The 23,184-nt window shown below is 40.2% G+C and overlaps 1 protein-coding gene across 3 annotated transcripts; it reads left to right on the top strand.

Moving 5' to 3' along the window:
- The first annotated feature begins 329 nt into the window (after positions 1-329).
- Positions 330-23,184, top strand: LOC109065557 (xylosyltransferase 2-like). 3 transcript variants are annotated; one of them, XM_019082518.2, is made up of 11 exons: positions 330-528; positions 13,666-14,188; positions 14,281-14,456; positions 16,538-16,740; positions 17,805-17,885; positions 19,324-19,540; positions 19,765-19,941; positions 20,170-20,426; positions 21,379-21,574; positions 21,798-22,131; positions 22,522-23,184. In XM_019082518.2, the coding sequence occupies exons 1-11, from the start codon at positions 370-372 to the stop codon at positions 22,839-22,841; spliced, it is 2,643 nt and encodes an 880-aa protein (XP_018938063.1). In that variant the 5' UTR covers positions 330-369; the 3' UTR covers positions 22,842-23,184. The 3 variants fall into 3 exon arrangements, with proteins under 3 accessions (XP_018938063.1, XP_042586586.1, XP_042586594.1); XM_042730652.1 differs by having other exon boundaries at positions 331-528; positions 22,519-23,184; XM_042730660.1 differs by lacking the exon at positions 330-528 and adding an exon at positions 11,308-11,663 and having other exon boundaries at positions 22,519-23,184.

Raw genomic sequence — 23,184 nt, 5'->3', positions numbered from 1 at the left:
ATTTTTTATGGGAATTTAAAAAAGCATTTATTGAGTCTATATTGCCCTCGTAAAAACAAAAAGCTAGTCGAATTTTGTGAGCTTGTGCACTCTTTAATGTATTCCTATAATATTGTTTACATCTCCCCCTAGCATATGAAAACGGTTGTATTTGTTGTTGTTGTTGTAACTGTATTGAATGTGTTGACATTCTGTTCAATTTAAAAAAAAAAAAAGTGACTCTGTTTGATTCACTTGAATCAGAATCACTTGGTTAAACGACTCTGAACCACAACGCTCTCTGAAAGGGCGCTGATCGGTTCACAGTTTGATTTGCAGAGTCGACTCGCTCAGAGTGAGTCACTCGCCGCTAACGCGACTCGCTGCCATATGCGATATAAGATTCACAGGGGAAAGATGGTCGCGAGCACCCGTGTACAGAAGCTCCTTAGACGGTATAAACTCGCAATCGCGACCGGTTTAACGATCTTGTTGATCCAGGGGCTGGTGGTATGGAGCCTGCGGAGTCTGGAGGAGGGAGAGGCCGAGGTAGGTGCTGTTTCACGCGGGTGAACATGTTCTCCTGGCTTCAGTGACGCTGTCTGATCCGAGGGTGTAGGATAGCATGCTAGGCTAAGCTAAAGCCGTTACTCAGACTCATTAGGTGAATGTTACTCCAGTAATAGCGCCGTCGAGTGTAAACAAACCCGTCTGTTGCATCTGTTCAGAGAGGGGTATAGTATATGAAACACCCTGCGGTTGTTTTGATCAAGCGTTGTGTTGTCGATCATTTAGAGCGGTTTGTTTTGACCGGCTTCGGGTTTTAAATGACTGGACTGACTTCACCCACAGCGATCAAAACTAAGTGTGCTGTCTACTAAGGCAGCGTTTTTGGCCATTTTGGGATTAAAACCTAGAGAGCTACATACATAGACCGCATATTTAAGCATCAAAGTCTTCTTAATCTTCATGCATACATTTTCGGGCTTCACTGTGTAAGAATCTATTGAACTCCAGCCTTATCGAGAATACAGTATGGGGCTAGTATGAATTGTCCAACCTAGACAGCATTTTTGAGCCTCGCAGGTCGCTCACTAGGCTTTTGAGACTATATGCTAGACAAAAATGCCTGCTACACAACTGAAAATAAAAGCTTCCAGTAGGCGGTTTTCTCAGTGATGCTGTAGTACAGTGGTTTTCAAGACCGAGCAGCTCCAGCTCTGCACGTTTTCTGTGTCTTCCTCATCTCTCACACCTGATTCAACTCATCAGCTCATTAGTAGAGACTGTGGGGTGCTTCCAGGACCAGTTTATATAACCTCTGCCATAGAACAACCACTTTGGTTCCCCATAGGAGCCTTCAAGCCGGGACTTGAACTCAGGACACCTGAAGTGCAATGGTGCCTCTTTTAAAAAAAAAAAAAAAAAAAAAATCTGTGGTGTGGATGGCTGTGAGGAGAAGGGAGGGGAGGGGTCATCTGTCATCTGTCAGAGGCCCATTGATAGTTGTTGTGCAAGTGATAGCTTTCTCGAAGACCTGTAGGGCAAAACATCCATAGAACCGCAGCACAAGCCTAGCAATTTTCCATCTGTTTCACAGCCGCAATTATTTAGATCGCCTCTCAACAGAATAAAACAAAGGTATGTGAAAAAATGCAGGTTCTGGCCAGTTGCAATCCATATTAAGCACCCGCGGCAATATTTCTATCATTAAACAGTGCGACAAACATTGTAAAAACACTTAAACACTGCCTTAATATATTTAAACTGTACTATTAAAATATCAAATTCTCTATAAATCTCTATAAATAATGATGCATAGTTTACAAAGGCACGCAGATGAGGTCGGAATATGAATGCAGATTCGCTTAATGGTTCAGTGTTTTCTTTATAACGGTTTTCTGTGGGAAATCATTTATTGTGAAACTTTGCGCATTTTGTTTATATTCTGGCTTCATCTGCTTGCCTGTACAAGATATACATCATCAATTATGAGGTGTTTACTAAATTTCACCTTTTAATATCTGCATCTACTGCATTGCTACTTTATGCAAACTGCGTAATAATAACTGGCGGTCAGTGGAGCAAGCTCCTGTGAGTGTGTGGCGTCACGTGAAAACTATCAATAGGATGCACTAACTGACGAGGAGACAAGCCTGGGCTCTGCTTCTACAGAATCCTGTCCAAAAAAGAAAAATAAACCCCAGAAGGAAGGAATTTGTGGATTTGTGCCATTAAACGTGCCTCTTTCCCCGTGTTTGCAGTGAACACGTCATCAAAGGTAAGCACACGTAAACACTGGATATATTAATCATTGTATTTTTAGCCATAAATCACATCTCTATGTAATCTTCTTCTTACATGGTTTGTTGTCGTGGGCTGATGCATTCAACTACAGTGGTCTTGATTAGTTACGCAAATTTTAGCTAAAATTAAAGTTGGGATGCTCATGCTGTTAGAGATAAATTAACTGAAAATGCAATGATTTGCAAATCCTTTTGCACCTTTATTCGATCATATGTAGTACAATATATTAAGCCTGTGCTCAGACTGATAAACTGTTGTTTCTCAATAATATAAACTCGCAATGCTTTCTCTTTTTATACATGATTGCATAGTGTTCATACATAGCATAGTAATAAGATATAATTAAAGGAAAGGTTTACTTTCAGTGTGAATATTTATCAGCAGCTGTTTAAGGGAGAGACTGTTCAGCCAGTCTGGAGGAATGTTATTCATTCAACTGATTTTTGTCCCAACTTGTTGCACACAAACTTTCTTCTCTCACTATAGGTGCCAAATCTGATGACCTGCTGTCTCCTTACAGGGTTCCATCGGCCTTAAAGAAGAGGAAGAGGAAGAGGGAGAAAGACAGAAAGGACAGGTATGAGCGAATGAAGAACAAGAGGGTTCAGAAGAAAGAGCTGGCACCACCTGCTGAGGATGAACAACAGTGTGTGAAGGGAAAGACTGAAAGATTGCAGAGTGAATGTTATGCCCTCAGGGAGGAAAACCAAAAGCTGAAAGACATTATTAAATCAGGAAAGTTCGATGAACTGGCTTTTGAAAAAAGACAAACCAAAAAAGTAAAACCAATGACTGGAATCCCTTGGAATCACATACTCCAAGTTGCACAATTGTGATATAATTTTTGCAGACTGGTACAAACTCTCCTTTCCAGCAACTGTTGTTAACTCTTATGAGGCTGAAAATGTACAAATTGCTCAGTTGTATATTTAAGATCTCAATTCCAACTCCCAGCAGAACATTTCGGAACACGATTTAAGTGTTTTTGCCAAATCGAGAAGCGCTTCAGCTCTAAGTGCCTATGATATTTAGACTGGTCTTTCGCAGATGTGCCTACATTATTGACTGCTTTTGAGACCTAAGAGCAAGAGCACTGGCCTACTCTTAATACCTAATTGGCATAACACCACAAGGAACAGTTTCTTTAATATCTGATAGCAGAACATAAGACAAATACTTGACTGAAAACTGGATTTTTAGATCACCTCAACCCAGGAGATGTGATATTGGCTGATAGAGGGTTTGATGTGTTGGTCTGTACAACGCAGAGCTCAGATCCCAGCTTTTAGTACAGGGGGAAAAGAACTGGGTCCTGTTGAATTGGAGTCCAAACGAAGACTTGCATCAGTTTGGATTCGTGTTGAGAGAGTTATCGGTGAGGCAAGGAATCGGTACATACATACTTCAAAGTACAATATGAATTCAGATGTGTGAAGCTGAGCATCCCAAAGGTCTAATACTTCTGGATATAATAATCCATGTGTGCGGTGCACTGACAAATTTGGCTCCATCAGCTGTTCTTGGCAAGTGTTGGTGCACAACGGATTGTTATTCCCATCAGTGATTAAATCATTTGAAAAAACTAATTTGATGTCAAGTCTGTGAATGAAACAAATTATAATATATAATATATTATTCTGTAAAATAAAATGCTTCAAACTTGTACTGTTTAGGGTTTTTTTTTTCTTCTTTTCTGTTATCCTGCCTTTGTTTGGTTGTCTTCGGCTTTCAGTCATTGCATTTCCAACATTTTTAAATGTGTGGTGTCAAATTTTAAACAACTTTTGTGAATGTACAGTTTTTTTTACAGATCCCTGACTTGCACTCAAGTCTGTCGTCATCATGCAGGACAGGCACCCCACAGTAACAGACGTTGTCTTCAGATGGTTTGGTGGTGTGATGTTGCTAGAATAGGATCTGTAAACACTTTTGCTAGTAGCTCTGCATTTCTGGACAAATGTGTGTCAAAAAAGTCAGGGTCAGGCAGAATTTTCTCAATGTGGGTTTCCCCTGGTCCCCAGACAACAAAGTCACAGTAGCTTGCTTGTGTCAGATGAATTTGTGTCTGCACCTGATTAAAGTTCTGATGGTCCTTCTTCAGTGAACGTTTACCCTCAACCTCTTGGAAACAAAATGTGCTGTCCACTTTGCTTTTCTCAATTAAAGTGCTATACTGAAGGCTGCTGGGTGCCTTTACCTCCAACACACCCAGTTCATTGCAGTCACATGATATTATGCCATCTGGGATGCCCCGAACCATGGATATTAAGGGCTAAAAATGACCAGCCCCCCAATCCAGACTGTGAGATTGGTGTGGTGGCTCAGTGCCCCATCTGGAAACAGAAAACTGTTGTACACCTCAAGTATTAAATGATAGTAATTAATGACAGTCACAACAGTGTGCATTGCTAATATCACAAATGAGGTGTTTTTTTTGACAGGTTCCTTTTCAGTGTGTTCTGATAAATGTAGAATATTGTTGGGTTGGGAGTGGAGGCTTGGCAGGGGGAAGGTCACCACACCCATCAACCAATCTCTTTCTCTGGGCCTTTGTGAAAGCTATCTGACTCCCTGTGCATATACTGAAAAAAGTGTTTCATTCATCCAATTAAAAAATAATTCAGGGTAATGATTCACATCTATATTTTTTAACTTGAGGTAATGAAAAATAAATAACTTTGCCTAAGAGCAAATGCATGGCACCTACATGAACACACCTCTCCTAAACCTGCCATACAGGTGCAGTGGCCCTCCTCCTCCACAGCAGCCCAGGCTGTCAGTGGGGGACGTTAAAAATGTAGGAATGATTTACCTGACATTGGAAAACAAGTTTTGATTAGATTTATGCCATAATGTATTGTGTTAACCTACAAAAACCACTCCCCTACAATGTTGACTAAAATGACTCACCATTGCTTTGATAATGAAGAATTTCTTGTTCTTCTCCTCCCAAATGGCAGCATTAGGCCCCGATCGGACCAGGCACGTTTTTTGCAGTGAGAGGTGCCTTTAATTGTTTTCTATTGGCAGTGAGCCCCTTGCGTGTGGTTTATGTGCTCCCAGGCGCCTTGCGTTTTAGCCGCAGGACAGCTGATTTAGTGGTTGCTTAGTAACATAAAAAAAAACTGCAGCGCACTTCTCTTTTCTAAATTCAAAAAGGGCAGCACGGTTTGCCTCGCATTTTCAAACCTGAAATACGTGTTCTGTCTAATCAGGGCTTTAACGAACCACCCTGATCTAAAGTACATATGACTGTCTGTACTTTTGTACACTTTCATCCTGGGGTCGGTGTAAGGGGAGGGATTCTCCACAAGATAGATGTAAACATCACTGAAGTCGAGCTATGGCAGGAAGCTGGCGGTTTAAATGTTTTAATTCAAATATTTCTTGCTTGAAACAGAAGGAAATTTGTCCGGCTTGTTCTGCGTTTCTATGGAGATCCCGGTGTAAGCTGCCATGTCGGCCCATTGTTTTGCCCGCCAGGTGACCGCACACGTCACGTGACTGAAAACTATAAATACCAACTCTCACTAAAACTCGGGTAAAACGTGAGGAAAATACAAGTTAAAATACACTGAAATACACTGATAACCCTCTGTGACTGAATGCCCTGTTGCATAAATTAGATTTTATTCCATAAAAAAAAAATTACTGTACATATACAATTATTATTATTATTTATTATAAATATAATTGTTTATGCACACACAATAAATGTGTCTATAATGTATAAATATTTGAAAATAATTATGCACCAAAAAAAAGTTTGATCACTCACCAAACGCAAACTGCATTGATGAACAAGGCTGAATTCCAACATTTTCCAGTTCTCTTTGCTCTCGCGAGAAATATGCTTGCTGCAAACAAACAGTTTTGATGCATCAGTAGCTGATGGCCAATGAACCGCCCCTAGCCCTGGCAGTATTGTGGGGAAAGCCATGCAAAAGCAACCCAAACCCAAACTTTTACACCACAGAAGCAAACACAAAGTGGCGACCCATGACCGCCTAACTACTGCACGATCTCACAGTTTGACAGGTCTGTCATTTGAAAGCATCATGTGCTGTCATGAATAATTAAAAAACAGTTTCTTTGCATAGGATACAAAAACTCAGTATCCTATATGGATAAATTAGAAACACTTGCGCGTCATCAAGGTACTATAGTCCTTTGCCATGTCACAACCTGTGACATCGCCACGATGTAGATTTTAAACCTGGAAGACGAAAATACTGGAAAAAGCTCAACATTGTTTTAAATGATGTTCAACACACATAAATTTGTTAAAATCTCAGAAATTTTAGCTTGTTTAAATGAAAATGCACAGTATCTATGTTTTTCTAAATGCATATTGTAGTTCTTAATTAAGCATATGCATAGATAAATTGTTTGCATTTTTTTTTATTACTTCGTAATGTTTAATCAATAGGTGATAACTCGATCTCCTAGTGAAATGACAAACTTCTCACTGGTGACGTACGCAGGACTTGCAGTCATTTAGTCTGCTTAAACTTGTCCCTGCCAGGTAACGCTCACTTTCTCAACATTCACCTCGCACCTGTGCTTTTTGTACCTGTGCTTGCTGTATATTAGACTGCTCACGGACACGGACACATAATTACGAAAACTGCGTTACATGGACAGTTGCGGAATGTGGGCGAAGTATACTTTGGGCTATTAGAGACAAGCTTCTATCGTTGCCAAAAGAATGTATTTGTAAAACAAACAAACTGAAAAAGACTCTGCAAAAAACACAGTCCTGTGGTAAGACAAAAAAAGCTAACCACAACTTCGCAAGGCATGCCGATGTGGTGCTGGAAGTATGTAATGGGAGAGGGAGGAATAACAAGCAATTCCCAGCACTTTGTGCTATAGCACATTACACAGCAAGTCTGCTGCTGCCCACACACAAAAACAATGGACTGTGGGAAGAGGAGAGCCAGCCAGTGACCAGCAGCCCTAGACCAGTGTCAGAACATACAGCACCAGTGGGCCTCATTATCAGGAGCTGTTTGGACTTTCAAGCTCAGTCGTTTCAAAGTAAACCAACAGCTGTTTCGAAACAGAGTGAGTTGCCTATCTAGACAGTATCGACTCTGTTTCAGAAGAAAGGCAGTATTGTGGAGAAGACAATCCTAGAACACACTGCAGTGAGCTCAGTAAAATAAATTATTAACGGACAGAGTATAAAAACTATTACAAATATGATAAATATAGCTTTTATTTATAAATACAATTAAATGTTTTAGACATTCATTATGTATAAGTCATTCAATGCTGAAAAGTACTACACAAACAGGCCAATATACCTGCAATTGGTCGTTTTAATTTCCCCAGTATTTGTGTGTGCTGTATAGAGTGTACTGGGCTGTTTGTTTGCCGACAACAAAGTATTTTATGCCCACAAGATTGCACAAAACTTACAGCATAAAGGGCAGCATTAAACAACATCTCACAGCTGACAATTAGGTGACTGCTGTCTGCACACTGCCTCTCGCAAAAGTTTACTTCATACACTCAAAAATAACCCACAAATCAGGGAAGTTTGAGGAAGTTTGTTGTCAAATTTGCCTACACTGGGTACAACTTACACATTAGGTATTGAACAAACAAATTAATCTAGGAACATTTTAAGATAAAACGGCTGGCCATACCTAATGTCCAATTTAACGCATCCTCTGTGGCGCTGGAGAAACCATGACATAAAATGGGCTAATGGCACAACACAGCTGTGTCCGTTTTCCTATTTGCCAAGTTCAAAAGTCTACAAAAAGACTGGCACTATAAAATAAATCTATTAAAAATTTGGCTTTAAGGCAGTACATCATATTTCAAGCCCTTAGGTATGTTTTAACATATAATCTGTGGCGGCCAAGAAACCACGCCGTGAAATGGTGCAATAGGTGGCTCAGTTTAATGATTTCTCGTGTGCACACGAAAGTCTAAGAGAAAGTGCTAAGAGAATATTGTGAAAAGAAACCCAAAATGCTTATAACCTGCATTTTTGTATAATGAAAAAGTGCATCTTGAATTCATTCAGGCATGACTGACAATCACTAAAAAAACAATCACTAAACAGCTGCATTGAAAACACACTTCCTGCATGAAAAATGTATGTTTGTACTCTGATTCCTGAACAAATGATTCATATTAGCAGGATCATTTAATGATTCAAAAACACTTATGAATGATTCTAATGAATTCTTATGAATAATACTAAATGAAACTGTTGAGGAAACTGAATCGTTAAAAAGGAATCTGAATCATTAAATTTCCTCTGATCCCTCTGTAAGCAGCACTGGTCACTGCAGCATCACATGCAGTAACTCATTCTTCCAGTCTCAGAGACCAAAGGCTGCAAAATCAATGGCCTCTTTCATCATGCTGAGACACTACAGAGGGAGAGAGAGGTCAGAGAAGCCTGTAGATGTGCTGTGGTTGTCCTTCGTTATTTCTGAGTGGGTTTTCCGCATGCTGACTGTCATTATGTTCACACAACATAACACAAGCGGTCAGAAGTCATTCGGTTGTGTGTTAGTTTGTATAAATAGGCTAAGTGTTTGTTTCACACTGAAGTATACTTTGGGCTTTATTCCTGACGTGAGCTTTAGATTCTGCAGCCTGATTCTTGCTCCAACAAAGTCGACAGCTGCCATTAGGACAGCTTGGGGCTGAATGGCACACCATACATGCTGGTCTGCACACCTGGAGGGTTGCATGAAATGAGAAAAGAAAGGCTTCTTTGTCAATCAAAAATGCATTGTTCCTGAATCAGCAAATCAGAGAACATTGCAACAGTATGGCTGTAATACGTGCAGTAGGTGTCCACTATAGGAATCAGGATTGTGAAAGAGACACCATTCCCATGAGGGCCAACTAGGAGAGAGGCTGCAGCAAAGTATTCAATCAAACATGTGAAACATCCCACAACAGACACTCTGGGAGCTTCTCAGGGTGGCAGAACTCCATTCAAATGGGTCTGTAACCCAAAGGTCGCGGGTTCGAGTCTCAGAACCGGCAGGGATTGTTGGTGGGGGGAGTTAATGTCCAGTGCTCCCTTTCACCCTCAATACCGCAACTGAGGTGAGTCCCTTGAGCAAGGCACTGAACCCCCAAATGCCCCCGAGTGCTACAGCAAATAGCTGCCCACTGCTCCAAGTGTGTATGCACTTGGATGGGTTAAATGCATAGAGCACAAATTCAGTGTATGGGTTACCATACTTGGCAAATGTCACGATTTTCACTTCCACTTTGATACAGTCCACTGTCATCTCAACCACATCGTCAGACCAAATTTTCTAGCCTTGTGTAAATGTAAGCATCTGAACACGGCCTGTTTGTCAGCCTTGTCAATATACTGTGTGACCACTAAAGGTAATGTTATCAGTCTTGAGAGAATGAATGTTACATTTAATCAGCAAATCAGCATATTAACATCGGGACACACCAAGCTGACTTCAAAGAAGTTGGTGTTGAAAGCCGACGGTGTTGTCATCTTGCGTCAGCTGCATCTAGACCAAAGAGCTGTGCTTGAACACACCACTCAAGACTACAGCTGACTGCAAACTAATACGTACATTCTGTGCCTGCATGAATCCATGAATGAATGTTCCAAAGTGAAGTAAACTTCAACAGAATTCCCCTGCTCAGGGAGTAGGGAGCAATGAACACTGTGTAGGGACCATGTCAATGGGAACACAGTTCATGCACGGAGCTCACTTCTAACGAGCTGATTATCTGAATCAGGTGTGTTAACAAAGAGAGAAATGCAAAATATGCAGAGCTGGGGGGCGCAAGGACTGGAATTGAGAACCGCTGGTGTAGAATTATAACACGTATAATTGTTTTGTTTTTTTTTTAAGAGCAAAAAAAACTCTGTACATTTTGTATATTAAAGTGCAAATGAATTATAAAGAACAATAGGTAACTCTTTACGTTAGTTAATGCATTAACTTTTGGCTGAAAGAGAAAAACGGCCGAAAATATATGGCGCGCCGTATTGCCCAGTGGTGTTCAGCGCACAGGTTTCACTCTCCCTCCATCGTCACTGTACAGTGTGACGCTCCGCTCAATATTCCACTCTATGAATGTGCGTTCCGTTGAGTTGCTCACAGCCCATGTGAACGCTCTACTCGTGTATCGCTCATGCTTAAAGGAAAAGCAAAGCCCGCTCAAATAACGCGCCGACAGGAAATTCTATGTAGTATACTTGCTCCTGTTTGGAACATGGTACTAGGCAGTGCTGGTAAAATGACGCTACCCTCTCGGGACGCTATGCTTGGCTCACATGCTCTGATAATAATAGCCTTGTAGGACTATACATTATTATTTGTATAGTTTATTATTTTTTTTCAATGTGGGGACACTAAGTACAACCATAACTTATTAGCCAATGGCTAAATACAGGCATTATTTTGTCACATAGCACCAAATTTAGTAGCATAAGTGAGTGATTTACTCTACTTGCAATGTTGAGGGTTGTGTGATAGCAACAACTGTTACCAAACAGAACAAATACAGGACTTTCGTTCTGGTACACACAATTACTTTTGATTTTACGATTGCGTGTCTTGGTATGCAGGAAACGAACAAAAAAAAATTCATTAAGAAACAACGTCGAACGTGTGTGCACTAGACAAATTTTGTGCTGTTTCACATTATCTTCTCACGTTATTTTCTCCAACATGAGAATAAGATCATAGCAAGCACAGCTCTTACTGTTAAGGTCCTTGCACACCGAGTCAGAAATTCTCTTACGAAATTTTCGCACGCTAAAAAATAAATACGAACTCACATTGTGTCAATGCTACGGATGCGGAAAACAAAAAAAAAATTGACCCCGATTAGAATTTTTTTTAAGCTGGACGTCAGTTTTGGAGGCAGTGTGTAAACGTGACTGACACAACGTGAGGTCATATTTATTTTTTAACGTGCAAAAATTTCGGACTCTGTGTGCAAGGACCTTAACAGTAAGAGCTGTGCTTGCTCGGATCTTATTTTCACATTATTATGGGAGTCGTGTTGGTCATTACACTGAGGTGTGTGCAGTCATGAGCTCATCTGGGTTTGCAGAGGAAACATGTAGCATAATGGACTTGTTTGGGATTGTGTGAAAATGGAAGGCCACGTGGCCACATGCCTCAAGTCATTTTGTTTGTGCTCAGCACTGGAATATCACTGGCAGGTGTGCTGATAAGGCTTTTCTCATGCTGTTCTTAGGTTTGGTTGGCTCTGCACACACCAGTGTTTAGGACTCATTGTTCACACTGTCATTCTGCATGTGATGAAATCTGTTTGTTCAGATTGTGTCTGGAATGTGTACATCAGCTGCCATAGTAACAACTTAAACATCAGTATGGTGTCAACTTCTTCTACAGGTCAGAATAATTATATTGTTTCATTTTTACAAAAATGTATCTTTTAAGCTGTATGAAGGGTGGAACATTATTTCACCCATATTTTGACTTTTTACAAAAGCTATTTCAAACATTAAAGTAGAAATTTGCATTCAGTATGCTTTTTATGTATATAAAATCAGTTTTGTAAATTTAATTTGATGACGTCTCGTCTTTGACCCACATGTATCTCAGTCTTCTGTATTTGCTTTGAACCAACAACCAAGCAAACTATTGTAGGCATACAGATTTAAAATAGTTATGACATCAAATATAACACAAGGAAAAGTGATTGTAATTTAATTATTTTCATTTATATTTATATCAGTACATTGTAATAAACAGCTATATTTACTACGGCTGAATATTGATGCAGTTTTAATGTTTTGATTCGATTATGATCTCCAGCTTTCAATTCAATATGATTAATTTGGAAATATTTAAGGTAATTGTGCATTTTTCTTAAACTGTAAACTATACAGAGAACTTTCTTACTTAGTGCTTTACTGTAATATTACAGATTTAAATGAACAACAGGGCCTAAACTATAAAATTGCAGTTTATTTTTAGATATACTTAACACCCAAATTAAATCTGAGTTGTATGCAAACATTTGTTGCACATATTGCAAGTATATTTTTGTCAACTTTCTGATGATATAATTGTTTCTACATCAAATTTTTGTTGAAAAATGAACATTAATAGTACAGATATTTAGCAAATTGCTCCTCTAGAGTTCTTTTTTAGTACATATTGAGCTGTAGACATTGAATGATATTCCTGAGGTAAATATAAAATTTCTCAAATTTTATTGCCATCTTTACATGGTTGAAACACTGAGCGATTACCTGACACAATACATTTCATTAAGTTGTACTGTTTCTTTCAACACCTTGTGATGTTCATTCATGTTTTATTTCATACTGTAACTAGTAGTAGAATATTGGTTCACATGCCGCTTAAACTAAGGCAGCTACAGTGATCTGACATGCCAAATTAAAAATGACAAAACTACATTTATTGTTTGAATTTCAATAAAATTTGTACAGAATTCGAAAGCTGAAACTTTTTCATATCAAAAGTAACAGGAACAATGTTCAATTCGATTGTGGGATTGGCGGTGTGCTACAAATAATGGTTTATGAAGTTTTGTTCATGCGTCAACTGAAAGCAGCATAGATTAAAAGATTGATCTTGGGATCAATATCAGTTCATTAAAATTAAAATTGTTACCAGAGACCAATAACCGCCCTAATATTTACATGCAAATATTTTTAGTAAAATGTATTATATATGAATAATGAAGAGTTGTGAACATTTTGAGTGGTGATGCAATTAGAGATTTGTTTATAAATTGAGTACACCACATGACCACCAGTAAATGCTCACTAGTTTTTTTATATACTATACAGTAAATTCTAGGATCATTTTAATGGACCTTTATAGCATGTGTGAAACGGTTTAATTCATCAGGGAGCACACTGTTTAAAACACTGACGTGTCAGAGACCAGTTCAGGCTCTCATCACACAAGAGATTTGCACCTCAGCAGATGCTTTCCCACAGTGAAACACCGAACTCTTACTTAATGCAGTAAATGCTCCTAAAATATGCCACTGTTAGTGCTGTAAGATAAGGGCGCTGAGTGTTTTTCTGTGTTGGTTGAGCTCTCACCCAAACCTCCTTCTGTGAGTCACTATCCTCATTACGGATCTCTGCTTCCTCTGATTCCCGCCACTAAACGATGCTAAAAATAGCCACAACTGGAGCCAGGGAAACCACAAATGAGAAACAAAGCAAACATGTTGTGCCTCTGGGCTCCCAGAAACATCAGCAAGTTTGTTCTCGGAGTGTGAATCATCCGTCTGTTCTAAAACGGACTTCCTCCTTTGAGAATAAAGTTTGGTCCTTTTTTTTCTCATTTGCCCTGATGTGGAGGGATTCAGTATCAAAACTCTGATTTATTTACTCTGTTTCCTTCTCAGCGGAAACACAGGCGGTCAAAGTTGCCTGACCACAATGGACAGGAGAAGAAGATGGACCCTGTGGCCACTGAGAGGCAAAACGCCCTGTCTGGGGTGAAACACGGCCAGTTGAGGCAGCGCCAGGATAAGCCTGCCGTCACCACCATCATCAGAAGGGGGTCTAGACGGAGAAACAAGCCCTCTTTGAAGGACAAGAGTCTTGGCGGGCCAGAAGTTGGAGTAGCGGTTGAAAAACCGGCCCATTATGATCCCTCGAGCAGCCGTAACTTCAGCGAGAACCGGGCAGGGGAAATGGCCAAAATCCATCTAGTAGCACCAGGAGAGCCTGGCAGCGTTGAGGGTGCTCCTCAAGTCCCAAGCAGTGACTTTGTGCCCAAATGTGAGATCTTGGGCAAGGACGCCCTGTCTGCCCTCAACCGCGCGGGTTCGCGGCAGTGCAGACAGGAGATCGCCAACATCGTATGCAAGCACCAAGAGGGACAGCTCATGCCTCAGTCTCTGCCTCAGTTTTGCCCACAGCATGGTAAATGCATTCCTTCAACCATCATATCATCCAGTCATGCTTGAAAGTAAATAGACATAGAGTTTGTTTGTGTCCTCCCTGTCCATCTTTAGTGATCTCCAGTGCCATCCAGCATACAGATTTTGCCAACATCGACCTCTCCAAGGTAGAAAACCCAGTCAGGGTGGTTTTTATGCTGGTGGTTCATGGACGAGCAGTCCGACAGTTGAAACGTCTCCTCAAAGCCATCTATCACAAAGACCACTTTTATTACATCCATGTGGACAAGGTAAGATTGCGCAGGATTTGTATTAGTATCTAATGGCGCGTTTCCACCGAGCGGTACGGTACAGTACACAGTTACTTCCATTTTTAGTTGTCTGAAGTTGTGATTGGTACCAAAATAGCGAACCATAACTTTTTTTGGGAGCCTTCTGTTGGGGTACCTAGCACAATAGTCTGGTACCTAAATGCTGGAGCTAGGCTCACTGCAGAACATTGATTGATTGACATCGTTACTTGCGTGTGCTACAAGGGGAATTAAGCATCTCCTTCACTCGTTCCGCCATGCTGCTCTTGTTTACATTACAGTGCGCAAACATTTTATTATAACGGTGTATTTTAGAATTTTATATTTTCACACGCATGCACATTTCCTGCTCGAGAAAGAGATGTTGATTGCTACTTTCCGGCATACACTATGCCTATTAAGTAAGGGTACTGTTGGTGGTGGAAATGCAAGACGGATCAGGCTGTACCATACCGAATTGTACTGTACTGTACTGTACTGAACTAAACCGTACTGCTCCGTGGAAACGAGCCATAAGAACAGCCTTATGAACCATAATTTCATTATAACATGGATCTCTGTTTGAGTTGGACAAGGTTTAAAGTAATTATTTGCCATTCAGTGATTAAAGCTTCTGTCACATTTGCATTTTTTTTAGCCATTTTTGCTGCAAAATCAAGTAATTTCAATAGGAGTTTCGAGCGAAATAAAAATATTTTCCCACACAGATTTCAACACGTTTAAAGGATTAGTTCACTTTCAGAATGAAAATTGTCATCATTTACTCACCCTCCACTTGTTCCAAAACTGTATGAGTTTTTCTTCTGTTGAACATAAAAGATATTCCAAAACAAACATCTATGAGAGATGTATTATACTATACATGCTGTTTTCTTTCAAATAAAAGCGTAAATATACGTAGAAAACGTATCCTTGCGGCGCGGCTGACACAGAAGAGCATACGCTGTGACACAGAGGAGACAAATTGTTGAATAAAGTCGTTATTTTTGTTTTATTTGGATACAAAAAGTATTGTCGTCGCTTCATAACATTACGGTTGAACCACTGATGGCAGATGGAGTATTCTGACGATGCTTTTCATACTTTCCTGGACCTTGACACTGTTATTTATTTGGCAGTCAATGGGACCGTCACAAGCCTCCCGGTTTTCATCTAAAATATATTAAATTGTGTTCTGAAGACAAACTAAGCTTTTAAGGATTTGGAACGACATGGGGGCAAGTGATTAATGACAAAATTTTCATTTTGGGGTGGAGTATCCCTTTAAGTTTCTTTAAAATCAATATTGCTCAATACTAACATATGGAAAATTACTGTTAAGTTAAACAATATTTTAACATTTGTTGAAGCTTTTGTGTTATTGTCAAGTCACACCAGTTAAAGAGAGGTTGTGTACATTCATATAAAAATTCAACAGTGTAATTAGTATTTCACACAATTGCCATTTCAAAGTTAGCATTGGTTTCATCTGTTGGCTCAGTCGGTCCAGAATATTTGGTTACGGTCAAGATTTTTGGACTGCACACCACACCAGTTCAAGCCAACCTTATCATTTAAGCTTCTAGTGGAGTTCACAAAACCACTTTGACCCAAAATGAACTAAACTCTTTAGGGTCCTTAAAGACAGCCCTGTGCGTCTGAGTTTTGATTTGAACTCGAGTGTTAGCGGAGCGCAGTGGAGGTCAGCTCACATGCTGGAGAACAAAGATGTGTTTGTAGAGCTGAAGTTTGCCGGCCTGTTGCTGGAGGAGCACTTCGTTCACACCCTGATATGATTTGGCACAACATCTGCTCTGTCTCTTCCTCTCTATTTGCCCATTTCATCTGATTCTAGTGTTTCATTTGAAGCTATTTCAGGTTTTAGCCTCTTAAAAGTAAAGTCTTTCAGAGCTAAACTGAATTCCTGACAAGAAATCTTCCCGCTTCCAGCACTGAACTGCAGTAACATGCTTGAAATATTTAAGGAATCGTTCGACTAAAAATTTAAATTCTTTCATGATATACTCATGTTCAAGACCATTGGTGATCATTGAAGATCTTTGTTATATTGTGCCTTGCAGCGTTCAAACTACATGCACCGGGAGGTGCTGCAGATGGCAGAGCTCTACCCCAACGTGAGAGCTACACCCTGGCGCATGGTCACCATCTGGGGCGGGGCCAGTCTGCTGAAGGCCTACCTGCGCAGCATGCATGACCTGCTGTCCATGTTGGACTGGAATTGGGACTTCTTCATCAACCTCAGTGCCACTGACTTCCCTACCAGGTCAGCATCACCTTAGACAGGGCTCTGAAAAAAAAAAAAGTTAAACTGTACAATAAAGTCAGTTCTACCAGTTCTATCCCTAAACTATAACAATCTTTTTATTTTACACTGTGAATTACGATACTGATATTTATATCTTAAATTGTTTACCTTTAAACATTCAAACTCTCGAGCTTTGACCATTTCAAATACCCAAGCTTTTATTTTGGCTTTATGCTGTAAACTTCTGTCCACAAAAATTTTGGAGAATTTGCAAATATTAATAAAGTCAACCTAGAGCACATCGCGTTCCCAAATATAAATATTAAACTGGTAACTCATTTAGAGATTGAGTTTGTGAGTCACTCTGAGACCAATGGATCATGAGCTGCACTTGTGTATCTTGCGATTAATGTTTTTAATTCATTAATTGTGCAGCTGTTTTGAATTTGACATTTGATTCTATTAATTATTAGCTTTTCATCAACTTTCAAATTCCCTCACGACCCCTCAACAAACTCCCGTTTGGGAAACCCTGGACTAGTCAGTTAGCGGATGAAGCCATTCCAAAAGGTTGTTAGGATGATTCCTTCAGTGCTATCTTCCTGGAAAAGGCAATCCCAGAATGCATTGCAGTAAGGTCATTGAAAAAATTTGAGATTGGTTGATGATGCTGATTTAAAGTGCCCCCATTAAGCCATTCGAATGCTGCCTTTCACGCAGTGTGTAAAATAGCTGTCTGTGTATGTAAATTATCTGCAAAGTTGTGAAGCCAATAGAGCGAATCCCACTTCCGTGACAGCATCACAGGGTAACACATTTGCATAATACAATGCTATTTGCATAATGCAATGCTATGTTCTATGTTGATGTTTTTTCTTTTTTTTAATGCAAGCTAAATAAGCCAAATCGGTGTACATGGCCTGATGCACATGTAGACGTTGATACCAGCCAAATCCTGTCAGCAGCAGCTAATTCCTTCCAGATGAAGACTTCACCCATGGCACCCTGCAGTCAGTGCTGGGTTTCTGACTAAATCGCTCATTTTTATCTCTTCTCTGCTCTCTCACTGTCATCTAAAACAGGACCAACAATGAGCTTGTGGCTTTCCTCTCCCAGAACTGTGACAAGAACTTCCTGAAGTCTCACGGCAGAGAGAACGCAAGGTAAACTCATTTCCGATTCAACTCTGAGGTTATTCCAGGTGGGGTTACTAGTTCTCATATACTGTCTGCATCCTGGGATGCTCTAAATGACAGCTCAATCACAGCTCATCTACTTTGTTTGTGGGCTGGGATTATGCAGATTAGATTTTTTTTCTGTTGGATCAGAGTTATGAATTTATTCATTTAAATGATTCGAATTGATTCATAGAATAAATCAAACTCTAGCGCTTATTTTGCTATTGAAGCAATTCTGTCTTGATGCTTTCATACTCAAATCATGAAATGAGGAAGGATTTTCAAACCAGTCTAATGGCATGGCCTTTAGGAAACTTAATGTCCAAACTGTATGCATTAAAATCACGTGCTGTTCATTATGTTGCCTAATTATGCACGACAGTTAAATATTTTTTGAAAGAATTTAATATTTTTATTCAGCAAGGGCACATTAAGTTGATTAAAATTGACTATAAAGACATTGTTACCAAGAGTTATGAACTTTATATTCATCAAATAATTCTGAAAAAAATGCATCGCACAAAAATCATGAAGCCGCACAACTTTTTTCAACATTGATAACAATAAAAAAAAAATTTTTTTTGAGTATCAAATCAGTGTATTATAATGATATTAGAAGGATCATGTGACACTGAAGACTGGAGTAATGATGCTGAAAATTCAGCTTTGATCACAGGAATAAATTACATTTTAACATATAATAAAATAGAAAACATCTATTTTAAATTGTAATAATATTTTCACAGTTTTTACTGTATTTTCATCAAATAAATGCAGCCTTGTTGAGCATGAGAGACTTAAAAAAAATAAAATCTCACTGACCTCAAACTTTTTAATGGTAGCGAATATCGCCAAAACAATTATTTTGATTATTCAATATATCGACCAGCTCTATATTTGGATCCATGATAATTATTAACGTCCGAGACATTGTAAAGATAATTATAGTTTTAAATTGTCTAATTATAACTTAATCGTTGTTTTCATGTTTCTTTCATACATTCGGAAAAAATTAATTTATTTACAAGTGGTGTAATGAAGTAATAATCTTTCACCTAAAATACGCAATTTCAAAATGTTTTCACACATATTCTTTACTAAAATATTTAATATTTGAATCATAAATATCATAGTTTTATTTGAGTTTTGTCACATTATTTTGAGTTTTGACCTTGTCATGCAGTTTACCACAATAATTTGGATTTGGAGCTCAATATACAAGACCGTTCCAAACTACTTTTATAAAGTTTTTTCTTTTCTTTCTATTCAGGAATTTCGGCCTTTTAATGAGACTTCTTCTGTCATTCATTATGACTTCAGGATAGTTATACCGTCTTGACACTGTTGACATGCCTCAAATAATGCAGCTGTGACAGTGTTTATCATGACATCAGTCTACATCCTGCTCTCTCCTGTCACATAGGTTCATTAAGAAGCAGGGTTTGGACCGCCTGTTCCATGAATGTGACAACCACATGTGGCGTCTGGGCGAGCGCACCATCCCTGAGGGGCTGGAGGTGTCAGGAGGCTCGGACTGGTTCGCCCTCACGCACAAGTTTGTGGAGTATGTAATAAACTCACAGGACGAGCTGGTGACGGGGCTCAAGCAGTTTTACACCTACGCTCTTCTGCCTGCTGAGGTAACGGGCTAATAAAATTAAATCATAAAAGATGATATGACCCATTTGAAGAAACACGATGAATCACAGTTATTGTATTAAATCTGGTTGAATCATAAATTGATAAGTCTGTTGATGTGATACTCCATGGTAATTTTATTTAATTGGCACTGCAGTGAGCTGTAAACTTTAAGTGCTGTGTCCTTGAGGGTATATTATATACTTCCTCTCTGTCTGGTTTTCAGTCTTTCTTTCACACAGTGCTGGGAAACAGTCACATGTGTGATACTTTGGTCGACAATAATCTGCGTGTTACCAACTGGAACAGGAAGTTGGGCTGCAAGTGCCAGTATAAGCACATAGTGGACTGGTGCGGTTGTTCACCAAATGACTTCAAACCCTCAGACCTCATCAGAATACAGGTCAGTGAACCATTAAGTGAAACCTGCAGATACATTGAGTCAGAAGCCACACAATATTGAAACAATCACAGTGAGTCTCATTCACTAACCATGCATACAAAAAATGTGCACGCTATTATTAGTGAATGAGAATCAGTGTCTTTATTAGCAAATTGCCTTTTCTTGCTAGAAACTGCACCTGATCATAGACATTGACACCACCTCAACCCTTCTTTTCCCCCATGATAGCAACTAACGCGGCCTACGTTCTTCGCCCGTAAGTTTGAGTCCACTGTGAACCAGGAGGCTATTGAGATCCTGGACAATCATCTGTATGGCCACTACCCTCCGGGCACAGTGGCACTGAAAGCGTACTGGGAGAGCCTGTTCGAGCAGGCTGATGGGGTCTCGTCCCTCAATGATGTGGCCCTCACGGCATACTCCTCCTTCTTTAGACTGGGCCTCCGTAAGCAGGAGAACACTCAAAGCAGTTCTGAGACCTGCAGGTGACAGTCCCATCCGTCCAATCCATCCATCCCAATTCATTCCACTCTATCCATCCTGTCCATCCCAATCTCTCTATCCCAATCCATCCATCCCAATCTTTCTATCCCAATCCATTCCCCATCAAAATCCATCCTTCCATCCCAATCCATCCATGTATCCAATCCATCCCAATATTTCTATGCCAGTCCATCCCTCCATTCCAACCCATCCATCTATCCTATCCATCCTAATCTTTCTATCCCAGTCCACCCATCCCTTTATCCCAACCCATCCATCCATTTATCCAATCCATCCCTTCATCAAAATCCATCCTTGCAACCCAATCCATCTATCCCTCTATCCCAATCCATCCATGTATCCAATCTATCCCAGTCTTTCTATGCCAATCCATCCCTCCATTCCAACCCATCCATCTATCTAATCCATCCTATTCTTTCTATCCCAATCCATCCTTCCATCCCAGTCCATCCATCCCTTCATCCCAACCCATTCATCCATTTATCCAATCCATCCCTTCATCAAAATCCACCTTCCATCCCAATCATCCATCCATCCCAATCTCTCTATCCCAATCCATCCCCCATCAAAATCCATCCTTCCATCCCAATCCATCCATGTATCCAATCCATCCCAGTCTTTCTATGCCAATCCATCCCTCCATTCCAACCCAACCCATCCATCTATCCAGTCCATCCTATTCTTTCTATCCCAATCCATCCTTCCATCCCAGTCCATCCATCCCTTCATCCCAACCCATTCATCCATTTATCCAATCCATCCCTTCATCAAAATCCACCTTTCATCCCAATCATCCATCCATCCCAATCTCTCTGTCCCAATCCGTCCCTCCATCAACATTCATCCATTCATCCCAACCCATCCAGTCCATGCATCCATTCCTCCAGTCCAGTCATCAGATGATTAATTTGATGAATGTTTTTTTACCCACAGGTTTGAACCTACTGGCTACCCCGTCTCGGTGCACCTGTATTTTTATGATGACCGTTTCCAGGGTTACCTGGTCAGGCAGGAGGTGCAGAATGTGGTGACCAGGTCCCGTGAGATGCTAGAGGTGTGGGCTGTTCCTCAAGCAACACTGCAGCTGGAACACAACCTTCATGAGTTTGAGCGCCTCAAACACCTTGAGGTGAGAAGAACAAGGTTTAAGTGGCCAAAATAATTGGAGAACTATATGTCACCACATCGAAGTCTTTTGTCTACCAGAAGATGCAATTACGACATTTTAATTAAACATTACAAAGTAAAAAAAAATTACAATAAGATACATTTCTGCATTTAGATAGAAATAGAGTGAAAACATTCTGTAGTTCTTTAACATTGTATATTTTGTGCATGCTGTTTTTTACTAGGTCGGAACTGAATGGGACCCAAAGGAGCGAATCTTCCGTAACTTTGGCGGAGTGATGGGGCCTCTGGATGAGCCGGTGGCAGTCCAGAAGTGGGCTCGTGGACCCAACCTGACAGCCACCATAGTGTGGATTGACCCAGCACACATAGTAGCAGCCTCCTATGACATTAGCATAGACGTTGAGGCAGAGTTTACGCAATACAAGCCACCCCTTCAGCGCCCCCTCAGGCCTGGAGTTTGGACGGTGCGTGTGCTGCGGTTGTGGGAGCGTATAGCAGAAACTCGATTTCTGGTCATGCCTCTGGCCTTCAAGGGACGTGAGCCCCTGCGCACAGGTAAGACATCACCATGAAATATTGTTACAATTTAAAATAACCATTTTTTTATTCGAATACACTCAAGAAACATTTCTTTTTATCAGTGTTGAAAACATCCTGGTAAATATTTTTGTAGAAATCATGATACATTTTTCCAGGATTATTTGATGAATAAAAAGTAACATTTATTTGAAATGGAAATCTTATGCAACATTGTAAATGCCTCTTCTGCCACTTTTGATCAATTTAATGCATCCTTGCTAAATAAAAATACGAATTTCTAAAAATAAAATTGTATAAAATATTCACAGGCTGCTGACCATTATCTGTCTGACTATATGCCCATCTTCTCTTCTCTTGTCTTGTCTTGTCTTGTCTTGTCTTCTCTTGTCTTCTCTTCTCTTCAGGACCATGGTTGGGTACACGCAGGTCCTCCAGGTAACGTGTATTTGGAGCAAAGCTTCCAGCAGCTCGCCCAAGTGTTGAAGCTGCCGCCCAGTGAAGCCGCCCTGCAGGAGGCACAGAAGAAGACCTCCCTGGTGGGGAAGCCACTGGAGGCCTGGGTGGACAGCTCTGTGGGGGCTTTCTGGGTCACGGGAGACATTTGCTCTGAGCAGACCTCCTCTTGTCCCACCATAGGACTCTGCACCAAGACCTCTTGGAGTTCTTTGTCCCCTGACCCCAAATCAGAACTGGGTCCTGTCAAAAAAGATGGTCGCATTAGGTAGCCTTGCAAGCTCGAACAAATGGAGCGGAGCAGCGAAGGCCCTGAAGAACAGTCCACAAGAGTGATGTTTACGAGTCGTGGTCTTTCAGACCATCCCATTACTAAGTCAAGGCACCTTCTGTTTGAGGACGGGAAATGGTCGAGGGGGAATCTATGAGAGAAAACGTTTAAATTTGCACAAGAAGACTGCCAGACGTGGACATACGAGTCTTGCTTTTATAAATCAATGTTCAGATGTCATGTAAATACGTTGTTACGAGGTTCGGAGTCTTATTAGCACATAGTTTACAGTGTGGGTCTGTGATACAAAGACCCAAATCTCAACGATTTTACACTTTTACTCT

The sequence above is a fragment of the Cyprinus carpio genome, chromosome A3 (genome assembly GCF_018340385.1).
Source record: "Cyprinus carpio isolate SPL01 chromosome A3, ASM1834038v1, whole genome shotgun sequence".
Classification (NCBI taxonomy): Eukaryota; Metazoa; Chordata; class Actinopteri; order Cypriniformes; family Cyprinidae; genus Cyprinus; species Cyprinus carpio.
Note: the sequence above shows the minus strand (reverse complement) of the source record. Positions and strands in the feature narration are given on the sequence as shown.

Coding starts and splice junctions, on each gene's coding strand:
- LOC109065557 (XM_042730652.1), top strand. CDS start 370: ATGCGATATAAGATTCACAGGGGAAAGATGGTCGCGAGCACCCGTGTA. Junction 529..13,665: donor TGGAGGAGGGAGAGGCCGAG/GTAGGTGCTGTT, acceptor TTTCCTTCTCAG/CGGAAACACAGGCGGTCAAA. Junction 19,942..20,169: donor CAGACCTCATCAGAATACAG/GTCAGTGAACCA, acceptor CCCCCATGATAG/CAACTAACGCGGCCTACGTT.